Consider the following 26,183-nt stretch of genomic DNA (forward strand, 5'->3'; position numbering starts at 1 on the left):
CCCTCGTGGTCGAATTGGTTAAAATCTCTCTGTGGAAACTTCCCAGGCCAGTGGAGGCTGGTAAAGCCACACATCAATGTCCATTAATTCAGCAATCGCTTTTGTTCCACTTCTTTTGACTTGTTTATGTTACGTTTAAAGCGTGTTCGAACATTGCAGTAAATGAGAGAAGACACAGAGGTACGACCTGTCTGTTCATCGTGTAAGCATGCACATATGCCAGAAAGACTGTAAGTAACTTGAGTTTAAGACGTTGCATCTCACCTTGTTTTTGTTTTGAGCCTTCTGATGCTGGAATAAGCAAGTGGGATGGGGGGGTGGGGGTGGGAGAGAAAAGATTTAGATAAAGTTGAGGCAAAGAAACAAGTTGCTGATTAGTCATTTTTCCATGCTTAACTTTCTCAATAAAGCTGCTGCTTTGTGGAACAAGAGGAGCAAGAAACAGACAAATGACCAGGGGAAGGTATTTACCATTACTCAAAGACTAACGCCATGAAAAATGAGTACTGACTGGCTGTGCAACCCTAAATATGTCCCCTATGCAAATTCTTCTAAAGGTCGGATAAAAAAAGAGCTTGAGAAGCATGGCAACAGGAAAAGATAGTGTTATGTAAATTAGAAAGAGTAAGAATGATCAAGATTATACAGAGGGGATACAGGAAATGAAAAAGAGGGAGGGAAAAATAAAAGAAAATTCAAAATGACAGAGCGAAACCAAGAAGTGGACAGAAGATGAAAGGGAGAGCAGTGGAGACTCGAGTGAGAAAGTACGGCAAAAAAAAAAAAAAAAAAAAAAAAAAAAAGAAGGTTGGAAAGATTGAAACAAGGTCAGACAGAGAGAAAAGGGAGGGAGAGAAAGAGACGGGATAAGAGGGTGTTTGTGTCTGGGCGTCACTTTCTCAGCAGGAGGGGGACTAAAAGGAAATAATGGAGGGAAGAATGGAGGATGCTATGATGCAGGAATAGGGAGGGCTTAAAGAAAGGACAAAAAAAAAAAAAAACACAGGTAGTGGGGCTAAAAACGGTTAAAAATCCCTCCTGATAGAGAAGCGCCATATAATACCAGTGAGAGCGTACAGAGGGGTCAGGGAACGAGGATGAGCTTGCACAATTGCAGGTGTTATTAAATGAATCTATGGCCTTGAACCAACCTCAGAGAACTGCAACCCTGAACAAGACACACAAACTGCATTTATTTCCTGGAGATGTAACCGTAACTTAACTGCTTGTGTGCACCCATAAGGAAGACGTGTCCCCATAACGTGACTGCAGATTTCAGACCCCACAACATTAATAATACCTGCACCACACACACACACACACACACACACACACACACACACGAAGGCAGAATGCTTATCGATGATGCCAGGATAACTAACGCCACATCCCAGTTTCTTCCTGTGTGACTGTTATGCTGACACAAGTCTACATTATTTCTGTGCAAACAGTGACCATGTAAGGGTTAACAAAGGATTAGAGGTCTGGGCCTTGTTCAGAGCTTGTGTGAGTATGTGTGTGTAAGTGTGTGAGAAACAGTGGGAAAAACCCCCCAAAAGCAAACAGGCAAAAATAGCAGAGAGTTCCTACTTAAACTGTTTTTCTGCGCTCCATGAAAATGTTCTCAAAATTGTTTATTTAAAATATGTACAATTAAAAAATATTTTAACGCATTTCAAAGAACACACAATTGCTTCTCATTTGCTGCCCCTCAACTTGAAATTGTACAGTGAAAATATATTAATATCTTTATATAGGTGGACATTCGAATGGGAGAACTTATTCATGGTAGTTTTTTAAAAATAAAACCTGTATTTTAAGAGTAAAACTTCTCAACGGTACACTAACAGTTAGCGTTACATGTAGCATGCACGTAATGCGCAGTTGGAAAATAAAATTTGCTCATAAATGCCTTGTGTTTGCCCGGGTGTGTTTGATATGTGTGTTTTGATCCGACTTTAATCACATCATTTGCGCAGAAGCCGAACGTTCGGACATTCGTTTGTGTCAACATCACAATTTTGGTCATGGCGAGCCCCCCGCGACAAAATGGTGCCCATGGTGGCGTGACTGCAAGAAGAGTGCCCTCTCTGCACTGCAGTCAGAAACAAGCCGCATGTGTAACTGTACATGCACAACCATGGTTAAGTGAATGTGTGTGTATGGCGGCGGAAATGTGTGTGTGTGTGTTCTTCAGTCAGCATAACGCCCCACTGCAGAGACAGACAATGTTCCACCATCCCACCTCTCCTCTCATGCCGCCATTTTACACAAGCAGGAGGTAACGTTAACCAAATCTGATTTTTTAATCGCTTAACTGAAAAACAAAAATAAAATCGCGAACGAATAACGAAACGCGCAAATCGATGAAGACGGGGAAAGTCCATTTTGAGTCCGAAGTTCGGGATCCGAGCGAGCTCGGCTGGGCGAGCGGTTTGTGCACGTCGCTGTTCGAGTCTTGTCCCTGAGTATAATGAGTTCAGAGGGTACAAAGGTATTTGGGCGGGAGGGGAGGGGGTTAAGGAGGGCACTGGAGTAAGAAATTAGGAAAAAAATGGATGGAAAAAAGGGAGAAAGAAAGTGGGGAAAATGGTGAAGCTCTGTAAACTGAAATGAATGTAACGGACTGCTCACAGCAGGAGAACGGCAGAAAAAAAAGGGAAGAGAGACAGAGAGAGAAAGGGAATCAATTAGAGAGAGAGGAGAGTTGGTCTGTAATGGTTTCTCACAGTAGGACGGCTGAAAAACAGAAAGGCACCGAGACAGAGTGACAAGAAGAACAAGAGAGATAAACACAACAGGATGAGTTTTAGGGAAAAAGTTGCAGCGTAACAAAAAAAAAAGAAAAAAAGGTGAGCGTAGAGTAAGAGGCAAAGCGAGCCAATGAAAGATGCAATTGAGGGCTGCAGGGCGCCACAGATTTCACACGACAGCAGTCTGCTGATGCCGATTCAAAGCCCTGTTTTCTGATGCAACACAGGCTTTCAGCAAAGTCCTTTCTCTTGTGTGATTCCTGACAGTTTTGCTCAATTAAACATCACATCGTCACACACATCGCTGTGCTAAAATTCATAGCCGAAGCCTAAAGAGCCGAAACGCGCTTTACAATACGACAAAAAACAGGAAACAACGTCGCGGAGAGCCATGTGTGCAGAACATCATTAGGAGCCTCCCGTATCAACGAGTCTGCCCTGCCTAGTTTGTTGTGTTCTTCGGTTAAATTAAGGCGATAAACACACATTCACACACTGGAGAGGAGATCGAGGGACCGGAGAGTGGTAGCTGACCTTGGAGCAATGACAGCGTACCTGATGGACTCGCTCACTGTCACCACTCTGTCCTTCAGTCCGATGTGAGGCAGTGGGTTGTTTTGTGTGTGTGTGCACTCCTATAATAAATTCAAACAGCCACAACAGGGGCATCCCCGTATTGAACTTTTAATTATATGGGCTTCTTTCTGTAAAAAGAGGAGGAGGAGGAGGAGGGAGGGAGGTGCGTGTTTTGAAGTTTAGATAAGAGATGTAGCTGAAGGACAGGAGCTGCCATCACCAGCGGCCACACACACACACACACACACACACACACTCAGCGAGTATAAAGGCACTGTGTGCCCTGCTGCCATGCTACCTGTCAGATAAAAGGGAACCTGAGCAGGAAGGAACTAGGGAGTATGCGAGGTGTTACCACAGGGAACAACACAACAACAGCTGTGGTAAACCGCCACTAATGGACAGCCTAAGAGAGAAAGAGAAATCCTACAACTCTCCTTCATCTCCTCTCTCATCCATCTAATTTGCTCCCATCTCACCGGCCTCATGCATGCTCATCCCAACGCACTCGCCGCACAGCATGTGCGCGACAGAGATGGAGCGAAGAAGAGAAACGGGAAGACGGGGAGTCGGTGAATAACTGTAGATATGGCGATACAACAAAGAGATAGAGAGAACACGGGAAAGATGGAGGAGGTGGAGTGGGGCGGGGTCTGGGGGGTGGGGTGGGAGAGTCGGGTGGAGGACGTGTAAGACACTGCCATGGATGGTGCCTAGATTAGTTTTGCTCCAGTAGCGAAAGATCATAAAAAATGAGGAAGGGAGGAGAGAGCTGAAGAGACAGAGAGAAGGGGGGGATTAGTGCCACTTCAGGAATGACAGAAGACTGAAGAAAGAAAGAGCAGGAGGTTGGAGTAGTGGGGGGAGTCGAAGACAAGGAGACGGAGATCCTGAAATTTAGTCGGGATTAGTTTTGGTTAAGAAATAGGATGAGAGGCTGAGAGGGGAAAAAATGAGACAAGGAACAGTACATTGACGTATGTGTATCTTTGAAGGGGAAGTCTTTCTGCTATGAAGTAAATAGATTTTTACAGTAAAGTCAAGATTGCGCTCAGGTCTCCCTGCATGCACGATCCAGGTGATTGCAAATATTTTGACTATTTTTGGCTCAGACGGGCTGATCAGGGAAAAGCTGTCAGAAGGTCAGGACTGCATTAGCATTTTCTCACTGAACAACTATCTGTGGTATTTCTAATTAATGACAGCAGGATAATTAGCATATAAAAAAAGTCATCAGCCTTCATTCTGGTAATAACGCAGCAAATTACTCCCCGTATCACCCGGACGGTGAGAACCATTCGGAGACGGCTGGAGCTCCTTTGGAGCTGATTGATTAGACAACCACGAAACTAGTTTCTTTAGTACAAGTGCGTGTTAGCGCAACAAACCCCCTGCAGATAACACTGGGATGGGAACTGGGACGGGCGTCTGAGACACGCATGTGGGGGTACACACACACACACACACACACACACTTGTACTTGTACAAATTGAACTCCAGAAGAATGCACGCAAAGGCCCATAGATGCAGAAACCCACCAAAACAAAAAAAGCGCACTTGGTAGTACACATAGAAAGGCTCCCACGCACACACTGACAACTATACAGGGATTCCCACTGTGACTGGGCAACATTCCCAACCGGAATGGGCAGCTCACTGGACTGGAAGACTAACATTACTCCAGGCGGGCTCTGGATTAGATCAACTCTGGGAATTTCAGATGGGTGATTGAGAGAGAATGAGGAAGGTAGTTTTAAAAAAAAAAAGAAAAAGAGAGAGACGGAGAGAGTAGGGGAGGGGTAAAATGTGTTTTAGAAGATGTCGTCTCATTTATATGGTAAAGATAAATATTTTGAAGCGTAAAAATGCGTTAGGTTTCAATGACTATAACACAGATTTTTAAAAAAGAGAAAAGAGAAGAAAGCAGAAGGTACATTAGAGGGGATAAGCAGAAGTCTAAACATGATGCTATACAGCCCATGTAGTAGAGATGTGAGAGGCAGAGAAAAGAGTGTCTTGGTGTACAAAGTGGGGCGGGGGGGGGTGAGCATGCAAGAAACAACAGATGAAAAGAGGAGTGTACTCACTGGGCGCACAGCACACTGTGACGCGCAACTTCATACATGGCAGAGGAGGGCCTTCATCTGTGGGTAGAGCTGGAAAGAACAAGGAAAAGAAAAAGATGCAAATAAGCTTAACACTTAATAAATCCCACAATCGGTTAGCCAATATTAAAAAAATTGTAATTAACACTTGCTGAATGAAACTCTTCCAAAACAAAAATGTACTCTTTGAGAAGTCCTGTGCTCCTGCTGGTGAATTCATATTTCAAGCTTAAGGAACAGCGAGGTTATTTATTTAAGTTTTCTGTTTTAACCATATCAATAACTCATGACATCTCCCCCCCAAAAAAACACTCCCTGTGTGTACTTATCAGACTCATCTACACAACTAAATAAAAACAATGCGACACAATCGAGAGTGCAACCATTACAGAACGCAACACTTTCGATCCACTCAGATTATGGCTCACATGGGAACACAGGCAAACATCAGCGGTATTACCTGCCACTCTAACGCTGCTTTTGCAAATAAATGTGTCTGGAAACTGCAGTTAAAGGCTTTTTATCTTTGAATAAAAATGGCAACAAATTCAAGACCCAACACACAAGTCGAGTGTACGATTACCAACAGTTTGTCTCACTTTGTGCCGACACTTTCGACTGATAAGACGCAGCAAGTCCTGCGAGAAGTCTGTGGTAAAGCACAGAATAACAGTGGAGCTGTAGAACTGGGTTATGCTTATGACGACGGAAGCAGCTCCATCACAAACAGAAACTAGAAGGGCGATTTGAAAGTGCAGTAATCCAAAATTTGTTCAAACCTTGCGGTTTTAGCAGAAACGTAACACGCTCTTCGCTCGCCCATCTTTCACCTCTCTAAAACGTCAAGTTATCCAGCTTTTCACAGCTCTTTTTTTTTTTTTTTTTTTTTTTTTTTTTTTATTGTGCTCATAGAAAAACAAATAATACTGAAAATGAAACGAGGTTTACAAAAAATGATGCTCCATTGTGCTAGCATAATGGGCCTTTTTCACAGAGTAGCCACTTCAACTTGTCATAGCAGAAAAAGCTAGTGTGCTACCACTGCTAAGCCAAAGAACCAGAGCTCTGTTTACCCAAATATGCTTTAAAGCTAAGTCGGTTATAAAATCTGTCTTACATGCACTTGTAAGTTTAAGAGAAAAGGCACTTTCCCCAAAACATTATAACTTAAGGGGCACTCAGAAGTGACAATAGATTAAAACGTTTCTACTAATCAGTGTTAGCACATGGAGAGATTAAATATAGCTACATTGCCACAACACAGGTTCAAATGAACCGAGCAACTTAATGTTAACTTAATGGTTAAAAAAGATCGTCTAGTTTGTCATTTACTCCATACCCCAGTCTCAAAACAATTCACAATGATCATTATTTATGTCCCATCTTAACACAAAATGTTAATTCAATTTTTTTAGAAACATCGAATGTGTTTTCTAAAGTTCTACTTTTAGCTGGCAGGATCCAGAGTTTATTAATGGACCCTCTAGATCTACATTCAGACATGTAAGCGGTCAAACTGAATGAATAACTTGCTGCATCTACTCGTCACACACTGGTACATTTTTTCCAGATAAAACAAATTTCAGAAAGTCAGAAAGCAGGTGGGAACACGGTGGATGTATAATCTCTACTTTAGCAACTTTCATAGGAATAAATGGAGTGACAACCATCTACACCCACTGGCCACTTTGTTAGGCACAGAAGGTCAACTCATTGTTAATGCAAATATCTAATCAGCTATTTGTGTTGATCACATGACAGCAGTGCAACGCATTTAAGCACGTAGACATGATTGAGACGACCTGCTTCCACTGACCACCAGAACGTGGATGGCGATTAAAGTTACATTGAACGTAGCATGGTTGTTGGTGCTAGACTGGCTGGTGTAAGTATTTCAGGAACTGATGTTTTACTTGGATTTTCTAGGTTTTAGAGAGAAAAACTGAAAACATCCAGTGAGCAACAGTTCTCTAGGCGATGTCAGAGGTCAACGAAAAATGGCCAGGCAATAGTAACTTAACTCATTTGTTACAAGCAAGCTATGCAGTACACAACCATGTAAAATCTTAAAGCACCTGCGCTACAACAGCTGAAGACCACAGCAGGCGCCAGTCCTGTCAGCTAAGAATAGAAAAGTGAGTTCACTCGGGTTCACCAAAACTGGACAACAGAAGTTTGGAAAAATGTTGCCTGGACTTTCTGCTGCAACACTCAGATGTTAGAGTCAAAATGTGGTGTAAAAATAAAAGCATCCTGCTTGTATTAACAGTTCAAGCTGGCGGTGGTGTAACGGTTAGGGATATTTTCTTTGCACACCTTACTACAAACATTGTTTAAAACACCACAGCCTACCTGAGCATTGTTGCTGGTCATGTCTATCCCTTTATGACTACAGCAGGATAACGCACAAATCATCTTAACCTGGTTTCTTGAACATGAAAATCTGTTCGGTGTACTTGAATGAACTCCACGGTCACCAGATCTAAATGCAACATCGGATGTGGTGGAATGATAGATTCACATCACAGATGTTCAGCCAAAAACTCTGCAGCATGTGTGACGCTATAACGTCAATATGAACCAAAACGTTCCCAGCACTTCGTTGAAAACGTGCCACGAAGAATTAAGGGAGCTACCAGTAAAGAGCAGTAAAAACTGTAAAAGGAATGAGTGTGCTTGTTATTAGCAACGCTGGTTTGATTCCATTGTGGTTTTTGAGGGCCCTGTATAGTGGAAAAAGTGACACGTTCCAGTCTTTTTGTTAAATGGTGAAAAAAAATGCATTGCAATTTTATGACACTCGACTCTAAATAAAGTCCATCAGTTCATAGTGTTTCAACTTAAAACTTTTGTTGAGTGTTTCTGTATTTATGCGTTTTCCTATTTGTAATAATTTACTGTTGACTCTCCAAATGTCGAGTCCTTTGTTTGTTTTCCCGGCTTTCCTTTATCTGACACATTTTTAAATGTCTTGTGATTGTTGTCAAAGCAGTGAGATCTGTTGTTCTAAGCTCTCTTTGTCACCATTGCTCTGGCCTTAAATTGTTCACTGTTGGGAAGAGCTGACTATCAGAGGATGTAAAGGTGTTTCCTGTTTTTGGGGATCTAGTTATGGAGACCCAATGGGTCTTGGTCAGCAGGGTGAGCAGTAGGGCAGAGACCAGGAGACAGTGGGTTGTCACTGTCATAGTCTGTGGGAGAGATGAGCTGAGCCCGGCTCAGACTCAGCCAGCTAATGCCATTAGTGTTTCTAATACCATTGTACTGTTCTCCCGGGCTAATGCCATTATGCAGTCTCCGGTGCTGCGGCCCATTCAGTGCACACACCCCAGGGCCAGACATTTGGACCAACTTTACGCCTTATCTTTGATGTGGACAAAACACACACAATCGCCCAGAGCCCGATGTGGCCCAAACCAGGGGGTAAGATCTATTGTTGCTTTTCTGTGAACTGGCATGAACTACCACAATAGCCCAGTGTGCATGTGCGTACATACATACGTTTGTGTGTGTGTGTGTTAGTGTGTGTGAGCGTGTCTCATACCCTCACAATGCTCCATTGTCCCTCAGACCGCAGCAGTAATTTATGTAAAGATTCTTTCTTTTCCTCCATTTCCATCCATCACTTTTGTTGTTCCCCACTTTTCTCTCTCCCATTTGGGTTCCACTCATCCATCCTCCCATCCCTTTCTCCCCCCACCCTTCCCGTACTGTGAGACTGTGTCCATCTTTTGCTCTTTTTCTCCCCGTGTCACTCTTCCACGCTTCTCTACCTTCGTCTGCTTCTCTGCCTGCCTTTTTTTCCTCCCTCACTGTCGCCGTGTATTGATCTCGATTTCTTCCACCTACACTTTTTTGTCTCTTTGTTGTCACCCTTCCGTACTATGCATTCGCTTGACTCTTTCATTCTCTGCTTTTCGTTTCATGCCCTCCCCCCTCTTGGACTTACACCAGAAGTTGTAAAAAAAGCAAGCAAAAAAAAAAAAAAGAAAGGCAACTGATTTTACAGCCACTAAGCCATCTTCTGTATCTTTCCCTCCCTTTTTTTCCCTCCAGTGGTTTGAAATAAATGAGTGAGGGGAGAGGATTGCAGGAGGATGTCACGGAGAAACCATCACTTAAATTGTGCAACAGCCTACAGGTTTATGAAAACATCATATTAATGTCATTCAGCATGAATTTATGGATAACATTAATGGCTTTCAGAAAGCTGCCGACACTCATAAAAAACACGCTGGCTTAAGCAACAGCGAAACCTTTTTATCCTTTAAATATGTAAGGCTTTCTGGCCACCACATCATCTCCTGCACAGGTGTCTTTGCACAGATTGATGAACTCAAACATTAAATATTTAGATTTCTTTTTCTTTTGGGGCTGTTTTATTAGGGTGCCAGTGTAAGGAGCCGGAGCGAATATTCATTGTTTCACTTAAACACAATCATAAAAATGATGACAGATTGTGCACAGCAAAAACGTATGCTATTGATCTTATTTAAATAATCACGTGACAAAGACTGGGAATTAATGTCAATATAATATCAATACTTCTGAAATGTCAACTGTAGTGCTGAAATGCCCCGAAATGTGGCATTAGGAGTTAGATAGAAACAAAATAATGATTAATACTAATGATTTCAGATGCTTAACTCATATTAATACTTAACATTTATTTAATATTAAATACTTCAGATACAAGGCCACATTATTTTTATGGTAAACTAAAACTCATATGGCGTTTGTTGGCTGGACAATCAAAAAAATCTCAGGGCACTGATATGATGGAAACATTTGTATCCATTTATTCATAATTCTGGAAACTGACAAGAATCAAAGTAACGAATAACAACAACAACATGCAGACCGATTTGTCTGCGTATAAGCTTCAAAATTGTTGCATATTAAGAGCTGTTTGACATTTGATATCTCTAAAAATCAGACAATTAAGTTAGGAATCTTTTGTATGGCTGCTAAATAACTAACGGTATATCTATTTGTTATATCTGTCAAATGACTGATTATCAAACATGGCATGTCAGAAAATTTCATATAACACTGAGCTCAAGCTGTGATATGTTTGACTCTCTAAATCGGTTTACCCTCTCCCAACACTCAAAAACATACACATCATCTACTCACAGCTGTAGTAGTAGTGTCTCCCTGGCAGAAACTCAAACCCCAGTGAGAAGGGCGTGAACCTTTGGATCTTTTCTGAGAAGCGCACTGGTCCAAATGGAGCAAAAGGGGTGTTACACTCCCACCTCTTGATGGCCCCTCTGGTCTCTACGCAGCCTTGGAATGACTCTTCTCCCACCAGGTAGAGGGCAAGGGTCTCTGGCTGCCCGTGACCCACGGCCTCCTCGTTGGGGTAGTGGGGGCAGTAGATGTCCAGGTAATCGTTGAAATTCAGCTGGACAGACAGATCACCTGCTGTTAACCTGGAAGGAAGAACGACAACGGCATTAATATTGCATGTAGCAATTAGAGACTGATACATGACTGAAGGAGGGGGGAGGCGGTGATAGACTGCAGACACGTAGAGAAAGTGCGAGAGAAAGGACAGGAATTCCACAATTTTCCAAATGCACATCCAACACTTGTGACAGGCAATAAAACAACATTTTGATCTTTTAAATTCAAGAATTTGTTGGGATTCAAATGCTAGAGCTACACTTCCAGACCAGTGACGATGCTGAGTGTCAGCTAGAGAGAGCAAAAATTCCTCACATGCTAATTAAGACCACTGAGGGGAGTTCAGCGTAAAATAAACTCGACTCCCTCTCCTTTCCACTCTCCCACTGCACAGCACAGATAGTGCAGTGGGAGATAGACAGATAGATGTGTGTACAAACGTAAGCGGATGTGCATGTGCATGTACAACCATGTCAGTCAAGGCTGACTGGAGTTTGGCATAACAACAACTCTGGACAAGACAGCATCATTAGGACAGAGGAGCTGCATAATGTGCGATCTTTCAGAGCGAGGATTCTGACTTCCTGTCAGCCCGCAGTATAAAGAGTTTCCCATGTACAAGCTAATATGTGAACGAGAGAATGAGAATAAAGTCAGAGGGAAGTAGACGTAGGACAAAGCAAGAGAGGTTAACTTAACATAAAGATATCATAAGACCTCATGAAAGAACAAAGCAGGAGACAAGAAATAGGAAGGGAAACGTGTGACAAATGGAGGAAAGGCGTGTGAATGATGAAGAGACATGAGAGGGGTCCCACAGGCAGACAGAAGGAGGTTGGTGAAAAGAAAGTTTTGGAGACAGGATGAAGAAAAGCTGGAACAAAATATGTTTAAAAAGAAGCTAAAGGAAGAAGTTGGACATACAGGTGCAAAAAGTGGAGTAAAGAGAAAAGTAAAGTGTTTTAATTAGTGACCCCAGAGAGCCTGAGTGCAGACACACAGAGAGAAGAACAACGGAGTGGAAGAAGAGAGGAGACGGACTTTAATTGGTCTCCTCTTCGCATGGAGTGCAGGAGAAAAGAATGAGGGGCAGAATGTGGCTTGGGCAGAAGGTTCAGGTCCGTCAGTGGGAGTCTTTATAGAGGGGTGACAGAGCGGAGGAGAGAGGAAGGAGTGCTGGGAGTCAGTGAAGGGGAACATGGGAGGGAACATGGGAGGGAAAAGGAGCGTGGAATGGGGAGGGGATGGCGGTGGTGGTGCACGGCAGAGTACTCTGAAGTTAAGTAGGCGGACAGAGAGTAGACCAAAAGAATAAATAAGAGGAAGAAATCAGTGTGGAGAAGGAGGAGGATGAGACAGAAGTGATGCAAGCCGAAATGAAACGGATAGAAATGACAGGAAGCAAGAGACTGAGACGGTCCAACAAATCTGCAGAGAGTATCAAAGATGGATGGAGCAATGAGAGGAGAAATGACAAGAGTGTCGGCGAGAAGGAGGCCAAAGCTCAAAAAGTAGAATAGAAATGAGCGTTGTGTTAACTCTGAAGCTGAGCGTGCAGCAGGTGTGTATTTCTGTGTGAGACCAGAAAAGCAGAAAGGCATGTGCGACTATGTGTGTGTGTGTGTCTTGGGGATGCAGGTGAGACCCTGGAGGCAAATCTCACCAAAGCTGCTTCCTGCTCAATAGTGACCGTGCAGAATTGGCAATCTATCCACAGGACAGGACACCATCGATCAGGATCCCTCGCTCAGGACACACACACACGCACACACTCTCCCCTGATCAATATCCCCTCTGTGAATGTGTGTTTGTGTGCGCAGTTATGTCCGATAGCTCTATTACCTGTGTGCTCCAATTACAGCTGTAGAAAAGCACTTGAATTTCTAGTTAAGAGAACACTAATGCAAAAAAGCACATACACACAAGCACAACACTACATTTACTCTTCATACTACCTGTGGTGATTTTTAAAGCCCCTCTGGGGCAGAGAAATGTTTGCTTAGGTGCGCCAGCTGTGGAAGTGTGTGTGCAGGCGTGTGTGTGTGTGTGTGTATGTGCACGTAATAATAGACGCATGCTGTGTCAACATGCTGCACTCCCTGCTGCACCCCCTGCTATACATGTCATTCAGTTCCAGCTTCTTCTGCATTCCTAAGGTCCCGTTTTCCCCACCCAAAAGCCCACTACGCATTCTTCCTTACTCCCTGCTTCTACTCCATCTCCTCCCTCGTTGTTCTCCGCTCTGGATGACGTGAACCCATCCTCCATCTATTTCTTCAGACTGCATTCTCCCTCCTATTTTTGACTTCTCTCTATCCCATATTACCCCACTCGCTACCCCACACAACCTTCCAACCTTGGGTTGCACCATATGTATGCCAGCAATTACAGAGTTGGAGTGCTGTACTGATGTCAAACTGTCAGCCCTCTTTCTCGCCTCTTCCACCTCCCCCCCTCGCTGGTCCTAGTAGGCTTGGGTACGCCCTAATTACACTCAGCATCCTCCCCTCCTGCCAGCCGCCATGCAGCAGAGTGGTGACAGCACAGGGGCATCATGGGAGCACTGTGGAGCTGTGGGTGTCATAGAACAGAGCGCTGAAGCAGCCTATCGGTGGGAGAAACCTATGGAAGCAACAAAGAGGATTGGCTGGGTCCAGAGGGAGAGGGAAAAAACACAGAACACACACTCACTGCATTTTGGCACACGTTGGCAGGAATACACACAAACACATGTTCACAAGCACCAGGACATGAAAGTACTTCAGGAGAATAAAACATGCTCTGTCCCTCATGCCACAGGGCGATCAATGACACCCTTCTGAGGACTGGTGCAAGCTTGTGGTTGATAAAGAAAAATCTCACAGAGGAGCAGAATCAAAAATAACATGCTGGGTTCTTCAGTGAAGAACTTGAAAAGACCAACATTTATCCCCTTATAATCACAGGAAATCAAATGTGGAATTGAAAGACTGAACATAGCTGACATGCTGCGGATGTGTCCATGTAAATGTGTGCAGACAAAGGCAAAAGTGTGCGTGTGCAATAATAATGAAATGCAGGGAGTTCACTGTGGCAGAGACCTTTGATCCTTCAATATGAGAGAATAATTAAAGGAGCAACAATCTTGCAACACAGCTTCAGGAATACAGAAAGGATACTTGATCACGCACAGCAGCTGCATGCTATGCATCTTGAATATACTAGAGCACTTAATGAAAGTGCTTCACATAAACACCGGGGATACAAATATTCTGCTACAATGAAAATGCTAATAACATACTTACACTGTACTTTGCATGCCGAATGAATGCAGGAAATGCATATATACAGTCAGAGTACAGTAGGTTAAATAAACAAAGCCCCCGGTAAAAGCCTATTGGTACCTTCAGGTGACAATAGGAGGCCAGAAGGCTTGGTCTAGCTTCACTCCTTCTTTGGTCAATCACAGCAGGATGACTGTTAACTCTGGGCACTACGCTGACTAGGCACAGCACGCCAGGGTCACCCTACCTTGGCTAGGCATAGCGTGACACAGTTTCAGTCTTCATGTTGGATACTGTAGTAACACAGATCTTTGGTGCTTTCAAGAAATTTACGCTTGTAAAGTGTTGTTCATTTTTCTTTTCTTTGTGCATTGCACAATGGGTGGGAAATCACCTTATGATGAAAGATGAGTGGATGCAAGGTGAGTCATTACTCAAAATGAATAAAGCAACTTCAATATTCACATACAACCATAATGACTGTCATAGTTTTTAATTACTGTTCACTGTTAATGAACACAAACACTGTACTCTTGACCAGCTACAAACTGTCTTGCGACTCATAACCTTGAAGGGAATGGAAACCCATGGAGTCATATTGGCTTTATTGCACCATAAAATTTAATGCAACTGTACTCTGCTGTAGCATAAACTGTTCCATTAAGTACAGAATTTGCAGTCAGTATTGACACTGGAGTCGATGATACAAAGTTTCTCAGGCAAACTTACTCATTAGCGAATGAGCTATCTGACAAGCTTGCTTAGCAGGATGCAGGAGCTGAAATATACTGAAATTTGTTTGGGCTTTTGCCTTAATTGGATAGTGACAGCGTAGGTGGACTGGAAAGCGGGGAAAGAGAGAGGGGAAGACATGCAGCAAAGGACTGGTCGGACTCGAACCCGAGCCGCTGCTTTATGGCCATGCCATACAGTATGTGGTCACCTGCTCTCCCACTGAGCTAAACTGGTGTCACTGAAATACGGAAAAATATTACCAATGCCCCACCAGCCACAGCAGCTCTGCAATTAGCTCTACCCAATATGTAATCAACCCACAGACTGTATGTAAAAGATCGACTGAGCCTCTGGGTCTGAAAAATAATTCCAGTGTGTCTTAAACCTGCGTTCTTTATAAAAGTCACCAAAAATAGTCAAACTAAAAAACCAAACAACAAATACAAAAAACAAAAACAATGAATTAAGCTAATATTTAGGGTGTGGCTACTTTTGGATTTTTTAAAATATACAAATATATCCGCATTCAGTGTCCCCAGTTTCCAATTCCAATCTTTTTTTTGCTAAACAAAAAACAAGAGGGTGATAACCAAAATGATCAACTCGAAATTTTAACCCTTTAAAGTCATGTGTGTCATATTTGGTGCATGACTTTTTGTGAGTTTTGTGATCAGTGTGATTTTTGTTTAAAGCACTCCATTTTGAAAAACATACATTTCCTGGCGATTGTTTCAGGCTTTAAAGGGTTAAAACAGGAAATCTCAGTAGTCATGTTCATCTTTTACATACAGTCTACATCTAATTTCTATCTGCTTCACAAAGACATACAGCCATGTAAAAATGTTTTTTGCATTGCTGCATGTAGTCCTGTATTTTGCCCCCACCCGAATTAAACTAAGTAGCAGCCAGGTGCTGCTAATCCTGATTTACTGAGCATTAGCCAGGAGTGGTCGTCCCATCAGCCCATCAGCCCAAGGTCAGACCCTGCAATGCCCACAGAAGCTGTAAGAAAACCCCAAAAAGCAAAGAGCTACATGTCACATGTGAAGACTTTGGAGAGACAACAACAAAGCAGAGATGTTCAGCCAAAACTCTCAGAAACCCAAACACATAATAACAGATAACAACCTCATACCAACTATGAAGCATGGTGGTGGAGGGGTGATTTCCACTTGTTTTGAGGCACAGGGCCTGGGCACTTCGCTGTTCTTGAGTCGATCATGTATACCGAAGCGTTCCAGAGTCAAATGTGAGCACATCTGTCTGACAGCTAAAGCTTGGCTGAAATTGGGTGATGTAACTGGATGATAATCCCAAGCACAGCAACAAATCTACGATAAAATGACTGAAGAAGAAAAGAAAAGTGCTGCAACGGCCCAATTAAGGCCCGTTAAAGACTTCAACCTGACCGAAATGCTGTGATGGGACATTAAGAGATCTGTGTGTGAACAAATGCCCACAAACCTCAAAGAACTGAACACCAAAATTCCTTCACAATGATGTGAGAGACTGATAAAGTCATGGCCAAAATTATTGCTGCTAAATGTGGTTCTACAAACTGATTTTTTTCAATATGTTTCGGTACCAAATTATAACAACCAGGCACTGAATCACAATTAACTGCTACTCGAGACAGATCTGATTACAGAAGACATGAAAGAGGACTAAAGGTGAGCACACCTAATACCAATACATTTCTCAGGATTTGGGGGAGTGACACTGAACAAGTTAATATGTCCGTTTTGGGAAGACTTTCATAAGAAGAGCTGCAATGCAGTTTAACTGATGGAAAGTATGGGAGATTTCATGACAAAAAGAGCCCAAAGACAGTACAGTAGAGAAAAGGGAATGAGGCAGATAACTGAAGAGTCTTTCCTTGAGGTCTGCAAAGCTTCAGTTAACTCCTACTCCACAGGCTATCCTATTTTCAAAAGGAAATTGTGGAGATTCTCAGTCAGCCGGGTCATGGTAGGTTATATCTAAAAATGAACTTCTTCAGTTCTGTCTAACTGGTTTGGAGGATGCCTGGGAGTTCCTCCCAGTCAGTAACAACTGAAGAAGCCTGAGAGGTGAAGCTTCTTGAAGAAACTCAAGCAGATCGAGCAGTACTTTGATACTCGATACTTTTTGTAAGAATTTGCATGGTTCTAACCTTGCTGTTCACCATGTCCCTTTCTCCCAGTCGATTACTCTTTACATAAATGTAAAAGAAAACAGAATGAGGGCCCCTCCACCCCCCGTTCCCAAAGCCGTGCCCCCCCCTCCATGCTCACACAAAGCCTTACTGTGTCCAAACCCCAAACACCAATGTTGTGTCTAACCTGGTGCTTACTCCCCTCAACGCGCACAAACAAGGATGTCACCCCCCACCTCTGACCATCTGGGCCCCCCCACGACCCCGCCTGCCCAGCTGGCTCAGAAATCCTTTAACAACCCTCCTCCCACCCCACATCCTCAACACTCTGCAAACCCCACCTCTTTAGATTCTCAGTGTCATCAAACTGTGGCCAAACACTGATCAACCACTCCTCACAGAGAGGAAAGAGAGACTTAAGGGAAATAAGCTGCCGTGCTTATCTACCCTTTCCTGTCTGGTATCCCTCTACACGAGTGCGTATGCATTTGTGTGTCTCTGCTTTGTTCAAGGTCAGCAGGAAGTGTTTCTCTCCTCTCCACCAGACCTTTTGCTTTTCTACAAACTCCCAATCTCCAAATGTGAGTGCTGCGTGAACTTTCCTGCTACATTTTCCCCTCTCCTGTCTCTGTCTGTTTTATCTTCACATGCAAGTTCTGAGCACTTTTGCATTAATATGCATTAGGATCTAGGTGGCTTTCCACCACTGCTCAACATTTCCCAGGAAACTCCTGTGTCATCACCCAGGCAAAAAACCTCCGTCCTCAAAAGGATAGATGCGTCCACATGTTCAAATACACCGCACTGTGCTTTAATATGAGTATGTAAGCGCTTACTATGATGGCTGTGAGTGTGCATATGTGAGTAAACTAGATGAAGTGATTGGTTGCACCTTTCCTGCCTTCCAGGCTCTATTAAATGACCAGAAGGCACAGGGTATTCATACCTCTTCACTTCTCATTCAAACTGTGTGAATCAGCAGGTTGCCTCATGGACCCACATTTGCTATCAATTCCCAGACACTGATAAAATACACAGATACACAAACACACAGCCTTGCTGCTTCAGGCCTAAAGGACTCTCAGCCTCAGGTAAAGACAGAGTCTATTTTCTGCCTGTTACGGCAAAGGTTCTCTTCGGTTTGTGTATATGTGTCTGTTCTATGAGACTCAGCAGCACAACAGGATGTATAGCTATGGCCAGCAGAGCTGAAGAAAATTGCCCAATTCAGGCCCAGAGGACCCATCAATATGGAAACCAATTCAGTGGAGCCATTTTGATATGGCAGGATGTCTGCAGAAACCATCATCCCCTTCTGTGACAGACCTCTCTCATACACGGGCACAACTCGCCATGTGTGGTCCAGTCTGATCCTAAAATAAGCTTTCCAGTGATTTTTTTTTCCTTTGAGGTATGAAATTACGGTCTACAGCATAAATGGCCATGAGTGCAGTCTGGCAGTCTATGGGTCCTTTTTTTTTATTTTTTATTTTCGCCATTTGGCCAAAAACAGTGTATGGCGAAATGTTGCCTCACTGTACCCACCAGCGCTGCAGCAGCTAAAAGTCCGGCTGCACTCTCTCACCTTCCCTGAGCAGCAGCGGCCACACTTTTAAGATTAGTGTAAGGAAGAAAAGAGGCAGAAGACGAAGAGTTTGAGCTCTCGTGAAGAGAAGAGTGATGGTGAAAGTGTGTGCGCGCACGGCTAAAAAAAAATGTGCACGGGGCGAGAGCAGAGTGCATGGACGAAAAGGGGGTGTACAAAGGGGGGTAAATAAGGTCAGTCGTGCCGTTGCTAGGACAACCACCAATCCGGTGCTGGGACTGGTTCCAAGCCAACGCCCCACCCATCCATCCGTCGTTCTAGCCATCCTTTTCCTGCATCTCTCGGTCGGACAGCCTAAACCTCAGAGTAATGAGTGCTCTCCATGTTTCTGCAGTCTAAATGGAGCTGCAGAATAAATACAGGGCTGATTTGTACAGGTGCCAGGCTCAGACACATAAACTAGCTACAGTACCTCACCGCCAAGACGCTGACAGGAATGACATATGATGAGAGGTGGGGAACAATGACAACTATGATGGGTGGACACCAAGACCAATGATTCAAACTATTTATAATATCTATCAAAGCGTATTGCTACAAAGTGGCAGCTGGGCTCATCTGCTGTGTCAACATCATGTGTCTAATATTTATGTATTGCTGGCTGGGCCCTTTGGATTTGCACAGTTCCAGAGCAGACAGATCCATCTATATTCAGAAACCGTCATGCTAAAGTTGAGTAAATAGACTATAAAAAGGTTTGTTATACAGAGTTGCCAGTGTTGCCATGCCAATAGACTGTACGGTGCATCGTAAAAGGGCACATTGGCAAGCTTCTTAACAGATTTAAAAAAAAAAAAAGCAAGAAAAAGTATCTGTTAATCTGCTTTATGCACATGTGTTTAAAATGGAAACAATCGTCAGAATGACTCCCTTAGTTGGATCGTCACTGTCCGCATCCATAGGCTGTCATACATTCTGAGTTTCTGTCTGTCCTTTGAATGATAAAACGAGGATTTGATAACTCTGAAGGTGAAGGCTGCTTTGAAATTTTATAGAAAGGTTCTGTTTCTGTGCCACTTTTATGAAACTCAAATGCTCTAAATTGGCATTCAATCAAATGTGACCCATTTTTGTAGCAGTATTTGGAGTGGGTTTTTTTTGGGGGGGTGATGATGTCTGCTGTTGGTGTCGTTTCTCATGTTGCATAAACGAACATTGTTAAACCAATATTTTGTAATTTTTTGTTACTGACTTCTTCTCTTCCATTCAGTCTTTGTAGTATACGCTCTACACTCTCATCTATTATTTAACTATACTTAACTACACTTACATGAGCCCCGGGTCTTTCAGCCCACCTGTGTAAGTGGGTTAAGGAGGACATGCAAGCGACACCCCATAGACACACATTTGCTCAGATGCACTCAATATAGTGAAAAGGGCGCTCATAAAGCACATACACTCAGCCAATAAATCAGACTTGGCTTTGAGAATCCATCATTTACTAAGTAGGTCACAGTTCTGATGCTGTAGACACTCTTTCCCATTTGTGTACTCTGTTTCTTTCCCCTCCCTCGCCATGATGAGAAGGTCAATGCTGGATAGGCAGCCTAGACCATTTATCCCAGGTGTGCAGTCCTTCTCACTTTCCCAGTGTCTGATTATTTGGTGGTTGTTACCTTAGGAATGGCCAGTTGGAGGCCTAGAGCTGTCTTTCTGTCTGTCACTCACACACACGCACACACACACACATACATACACAGTTAAGACATGTCAAGGAAACCTGCTCTAATACAACCAACAGGCTTGAATAATTTAAACAGAGGGAAGGAGAGGAAGGGAGAAGATGGAGAGAGAAGGATTGGAGAGGCATACGAGTTAAGGAGTAAATAGAGTGAGCTGGTCCCTTTCAGTCTCTCTGTCTCCCGGTGAACTTATTTAGAAACTTCTATTCTTGGTTTCACTCTCATCTTCTGTCTTTCAGCCCATCTTCAGCAGGTCTCATTTCCTTCACCAGTCAGTGTGTCTGCACCTTCTTCACCATTCCTCTTCCTCCGAATGCTTCTTCCATCACCGTTTTACCCACTTTGCCCTCCCTCCCTCCCTCTCTGTTTATCTAAGCACTTTCACGGTCACTGCTTTGGAATCCCAGGAGTCTAAACTGCCCCCTTCCCTCTCCCTTCCCACCATCACAGCCGATCCACGCTTCTCTCTCCCTCTCCATCTTTTTCCGTCACAACGGTTAAGATTCATATCGCTCTGTGTGTCGGGGGTATGGAGGGTCCCCTTTATTTCCCCTCAAGGCAGCCAGCTTTGTCCTGTTCTAGTCACGCACAGCCGCCCACCCTGCCCCACCCTGCCCCTCACACTCATGAACACATATTCACACCAGAGGTAGGACACTTACAGAGCCCGATACAATCAAAAGAGCCGAGAACAAAAATACTACATTATTGCCAAGTCTGCATGGGGCTTCGGCTAGGGTTTGGATAAGACTGTTGAATATGTTTTATTAAACTGAGCATATACAGCATTTTTAGCTCAAGTACATGAGCTCGAGAGTGTGAAATAAAAATTTATACTCTTGACACTTAGCTTGATTTAAAAGTCTGCCTTGAAGCCGGATGCCTCTGAATTTCTTAGAGGGGCCAGTTGTGTTCCACAACACTGATGAAAGGTTCAGACACAATAAGAGGAGGGGTGGTGGTGGTGGTGGTGAGGATTTAGGAGCAGAAAGGAAGGAAATGGTGAGGGTCAAGAGAAGCGGTGCAGACGCCAGGCTAACGTGGCGCTAATAACAGCCTGACATTGGACTGGGATTAACTGATTAATTTGGGATTAAAGATGACTGGTCGCTACTTTAAGTAATGAACCAGAATGACCCAAAATTACAAGATTAACACACAGGAGGCATGGTATGTGTGACTGTGGGTGAGTGTTCTTTGTTTCTTAATAGCAAAGCAACACACGCTGCAACAAATACTACAAATACTCACTTGTTTAGGTGTTAATTATGAACCTTTGACGAAGAACAACAAGGCCCACACTAAATTTCCATTCTGCAGGCAAATCCATCACATCGATAAATGCAATAAACAAACGCAGCGAGTGAGTGATTTTGCAGCTTTTATGACTAGGCATTTGTCACCGGGTGTATTTTAGGGGAACACACAGATTAATTCTGCGATCATAAACGCACAGCATCTGCTACAGTGTTTTGAGAAGCGCACCGTGTACAAGAACTCCATTTCCAGCTGAATAGGGGAGCAATGAGATTCATGAGTTCTACTGCTACAAGGCCACAACTATGGAGATTTGGGACAAAGCTATTTCCATCCATTCAGCACAAAACGCAACCACCATTCCCGATACTCCTAGACTATCAATGATTCCAAAAAAATAAAAGTTTACTTAAAGGATTAAAGAAAACACAAGTTAAGCCCTTAAAAAAAACTAAGTGGCAGATAAAGCATTACTAAAATTGAGCTCCAAGTTGGTTTTCACAGTATTTTCCCCCACGATTGTTAAGAGATACATATGTGTTTGTGCACATTTAAAAAGTGAACACAGTAAGGGGTTAACCGATGGCAACAATTGCATAGCACAGCTGATCAAATAAGGAATTCTGAAAAATAAAGCCCACATTTCCTTGAACTCATAAATAAAAGATCTCATTGGAACAAAATGTTGAGGAAAGAGGTAGAAAAAAGGAACAAGGAAGCAAGAGAGAAAAATAGCAGTCAGAGTACCAGGAGACAAGCATCAAGCTGTGCATCATTGCACCCCCCGCCCCCCAAAAAATCATGTGGTACGGGTTATTGCAACAACAAAAGCAAATCTAAGTATGTCTGCATGCACGCACATACCAAAAAAACCCAACATATCTTCATCTTAGTGTAGTCCTCAAAGAATTGCTGGTATTTATTTTTTTAATAAGCAGGTGTTATTATGTTATGTCTCGGTGAGAATCAGGTAAAGACTGTAGCGCAAACTGGAAGCAGCGTCAGGTCTAAACGCAGCGTGATCCCTACTTGGCTTCTCCCCAGAGTCCGAGCATCCATGAGCGAGCGTATATGCAGGCAGGGTGATGGTACTATTGGAAGCGTGTGTGAGCCTCTCTACGACACCTGTATACATGGCTGCGTCACGGTGAGCGTGTGAGTAAGCCCCTGTGTGTGTGTGTGTGTGTGTGTGTGTGTGTGTGTGTGTGTGTGTGTGTGTGTGTGTGTGTGTGTGTGTGTGTGTGTGTGTGTGTGTGTGTGGAGGGAGGGGTGGAGGGAGGGTTTGCTCCTCACGCCTTCTTGTGACAGTGATAGTAATACCTGCTGACATCCTTTCTTCCCTCTCTCCCTCTCTCCTCATCCCTCCATCCCTGGGGGCCTCCCTGAGCTGTTTTGGGAGTTGAAATCTGTTGACTCTTTCACTACCATCGTCTCCTTAACGCACTCTCCATCCCTCACTTTTCTCCACTGCAGGTCTAATGTTTTTACCATCTCTGGGGGCTGACGAAAAAAAAAAAAAAAAAAAATGAAGCAGGCAAGGCAGCGTGTATATTCATTTGTGGTGTGTGTGGCAGCGCAAAGAGAAACAGAAGCGAATTGTGTGTGCGCGCGCTTTACATCACTGGGGGGAGCGCTGCAAAGTAGGCTGTGCTACCACACTTCTGGGAGGCAATACCAAAATAATATTAGTTTTTGTTCCACCATGGAAAAGTCTCCTAAAAATAAATAAATTAATAATACAGAAGAGTCATAATATCAACACAGCACAACATTTGTCATGTGATCTATCTGGAAATCTCAAAGGACGGGATAAAAAGCAGTTTTAGGAAATAGGAATACTTGTATACGTGTAGCTGAAAGTGTTACTCGAAACTTTTCTGTAACAACTATGAGAAGATAGCAAAAATGAAACATACACCCCATAAGTACACACGCATGTTCACACCCCTTTACATATCTTTTTAAATCTAAGGATTTCTTTGTTGTGTGTAGATAAAGTGTACACAGCCACACCTATAGCTTTAAAAAAAAAAAAAAAAAAAAAAAAAAAACAAAAAAAAAACAAAACACAAGAATACATAATTGCTAATACTTATCAAAAAGCTGCGAGCTAGCAACTCGCAGAAAACATTCTCCATAATCAGAATATGGGAATTTATGCTATTCTGTGCTTTTAAGCATTTTCCTCCCACATTCTGTAACAGAATTCATTTTTATATAAAAGAAAATCATTTTAAATCCTCCATTATACACCCCCCACTACAGAACGCCAGAGTGCCTTATTATTATTACATCAAGCACATTTATGATATTTCCCCAAATCTTAATAAATGTAGCTTAAAAGCACCACTTCGCAGACACTTTGTGACATGTGAAAGAGAGAATTTAAACCTGAGACAGATTTGTGGGGCTCTTTACTTTAATCCAGTGACACACTGCGGCATTAAAATCCAAACACATGAATATTAAGACTTTTAAAAACGCATCAAGCCCATAGACCTCTACTCCTCTACTGTCGCTTTTCAGCCATCTACTGGTTACATGACACGTGAGAGAAGCACTGAAGTCGCATGCAAACGAGATTTGTAAAGATTTATGATGAAAACACAAAAGGGGTCCGCTAACAAAGGCAAAAAGTTCAAGTTTTGCAAGAAAAATGAGTTAAACTGAGTACAGCTCATTTAGGCGCAGCAACCATGGCTGTCCTGTCTGCACCTGATGACTGTGACTCTCAGTTAGTGACCAAAACAAGTGAGTCATTGCACGGAAATACACACAATGCACAGCTTTCACACACAAAAGCAGGAGCAATTTCTAGGAAACAGGCTTGGAGATTCTGTGAGAACATCTAAGCAGTTATCAAGAAACACTTCTGGAGTGACTGTCCTTAAGCCTCTTTAAAGAACATAGAGGTATGATGGCAAACATGTCTCAGTGCCCTCCTGGTAGTGAGGACCTTGTCTGGTACAATAATCCTGATTCCAGCTACAGCTTTTTGCTCTGCCTCGGTCAATACTAATTCAATTTCTGTCTGCGGGAATTCCCAAGTTGCCTCTTGGCAGGATTTCTGAGCCGAGTGAAAGGGTACAGTGAGAGGTTACAGGTACACGTGGACGCGTTTCTGCCTGCACGCGTAATAAAATGAGAATGAAATATTCGAAAATGCACATATGGGCCAAACAGCGAGCAGATTGCTTTGTTTTGGTCAAGCTTAGAGTGACGGCGTTTCCCACAGTTTACAAATTCTTGCGTGCCAATTTAATTGGCGTTTTGTACGTCAAAGGAATACACAGCTCGCCTGACACTTACAACAATGACAGCTCATTGTGTGCCGTGAATGAATGAATGCGCTCCTGCTCAGTGCTCACCAACGGCCCTTAACCACCATAACCACCCTCTTCACACACATGCGCCACAGCAGCCATTTTGTGCCAAAGCTGGGCTGCACCATGCCAACTGAGCTGCAGACATCACTGAACCTCATTTCATTCCACAGCTGTTCCACCCCACTTGGAGACGTTCATACAATGCAACTTATTACAGCTTAATGCAACCTAATATTGATGTATGTGTGTACACAGAGAAACAGGGCAGCGTGGGGAGAGAAATTGGGAAAGAGATGGGTCCATATGCAGTCTAGCGATAATGCAAGAAGCCGGCGATAATATCTGGGTGTTAAATTGGTATCGATTGACTAAATATCCTGACCAGGAGGAGAGAGCGGCCGTCCTTTCATGCTTGTACACCATGTCTGCTCCGACTGCTCCAAGCTGCACTGTGACTATCTGATCCATTTTAATACAGACATCCTCACTGCTAGGCCCCAAACCTCATTTTCAGCACAGTGTGCTCGAGTCTTCCTATGCATGTGTATCTCAGCGTTCACTTCAAATGCAAAGATTAGTTTTGTCGTGCAACGATTATGCTGGTTTCATTCTAAGGTATATCACTAAACAGTGAAATGGAGGATTACTGATTTCACACAGATGTACACATGAAAGGTGAGGGAAGCAGTGTCGCATGGTAGATACCTCTAAATATTTTTGGAAAGACTTGCTGGAGATAGTTAGGCCATGTGGCAATTTAAAGTTGCACAATACTCTTATATGCAAGCCCCACCTTAAAAAAAGAAAGCCAAGCGTCCAAAGACAATATTATGCCTTTTTCCTCGAACACTTTAGTCACACCTAAAATCAACTAACGAGTGGAAACAAAACAATGACCTATTTAGATGCGAGGCTGGCAGGCGCAGTGGTTGGTAAATGTTCCCACAGCTACATACTGCTGGCCGGAACAGACGATTTTTCCTGTTAAACCATTTTCACTACTTGCTGTGAGATGAAGGGAAGTTTGGAGAAAAGTTAAAAAAAAAAAAAAAAAAAAAAAAAAAAAGACAAAAGATCCTCCACCCCCCCCCGAAAAAAGAAAAACAACCCAGATGAATTATGTGCAAGATCACAAATGAATCAAAGCCTTGAGTGGTTTAATGGGGCTGGGTATCCTTGTGCATTTCTGGGTTTTGTTTTTCCAGAACTTACATTTATCACACTCCATCTCTTCAAGGAAACAAAGACTTCCCTTTTACGCTAACCAGCCAGTAAGAGCCACAAGCTTGCACGCACAGACACACACACACAGGCACGCACACACCTCTGACAGAGC

General features: G+C 43.2%; 1 protein-coding gene across 1 annotated transcript in view; it reads right to left on the reverse strand.

Annotated features, from left to right (window-relative positions):
* si:dkey-246i14.3 (ephrin A4) overlaps window positions 1–26,183 on the reverse strand; it is a 33,704-nt gene that overhangs the window by 2,236 nt on the left and 5,285 nt on the right. The window contains exons 2-4 of the mRNA XM_031734028.2: window positions 10,572–10,870; window positions 5,418–5,486; window positions 265–291 (exon numbers count right to left, since the gene is read on the reverse strand). Of these exons, the coding sequence (XP_031589888.1) occupies window positions 265–291; window positions 5,418–5,486; window positions 10,572–10,870 (395 nt within the window). The remainder of the gene's footprint in view (window positions 1–264; window positions 292–5,417; window positions 5,487–10,571; window positions 10,871–26,183) is intronic.

The sequence above is a fragment of the Oreochromis aureus genome, linkage group 11 (assembly GCF_013358895.1).
Source record: "Oreochromis aureus strain Israel breed Guangdong linkage group 11, ZZ_aureus, whole genome shotgun sequence".
NCBI lineage: Eukaryota > Metazoa > Chordata > Actinopteri > Cichliformes > Cichlidae > Oreochromis > Oreochromis aureus.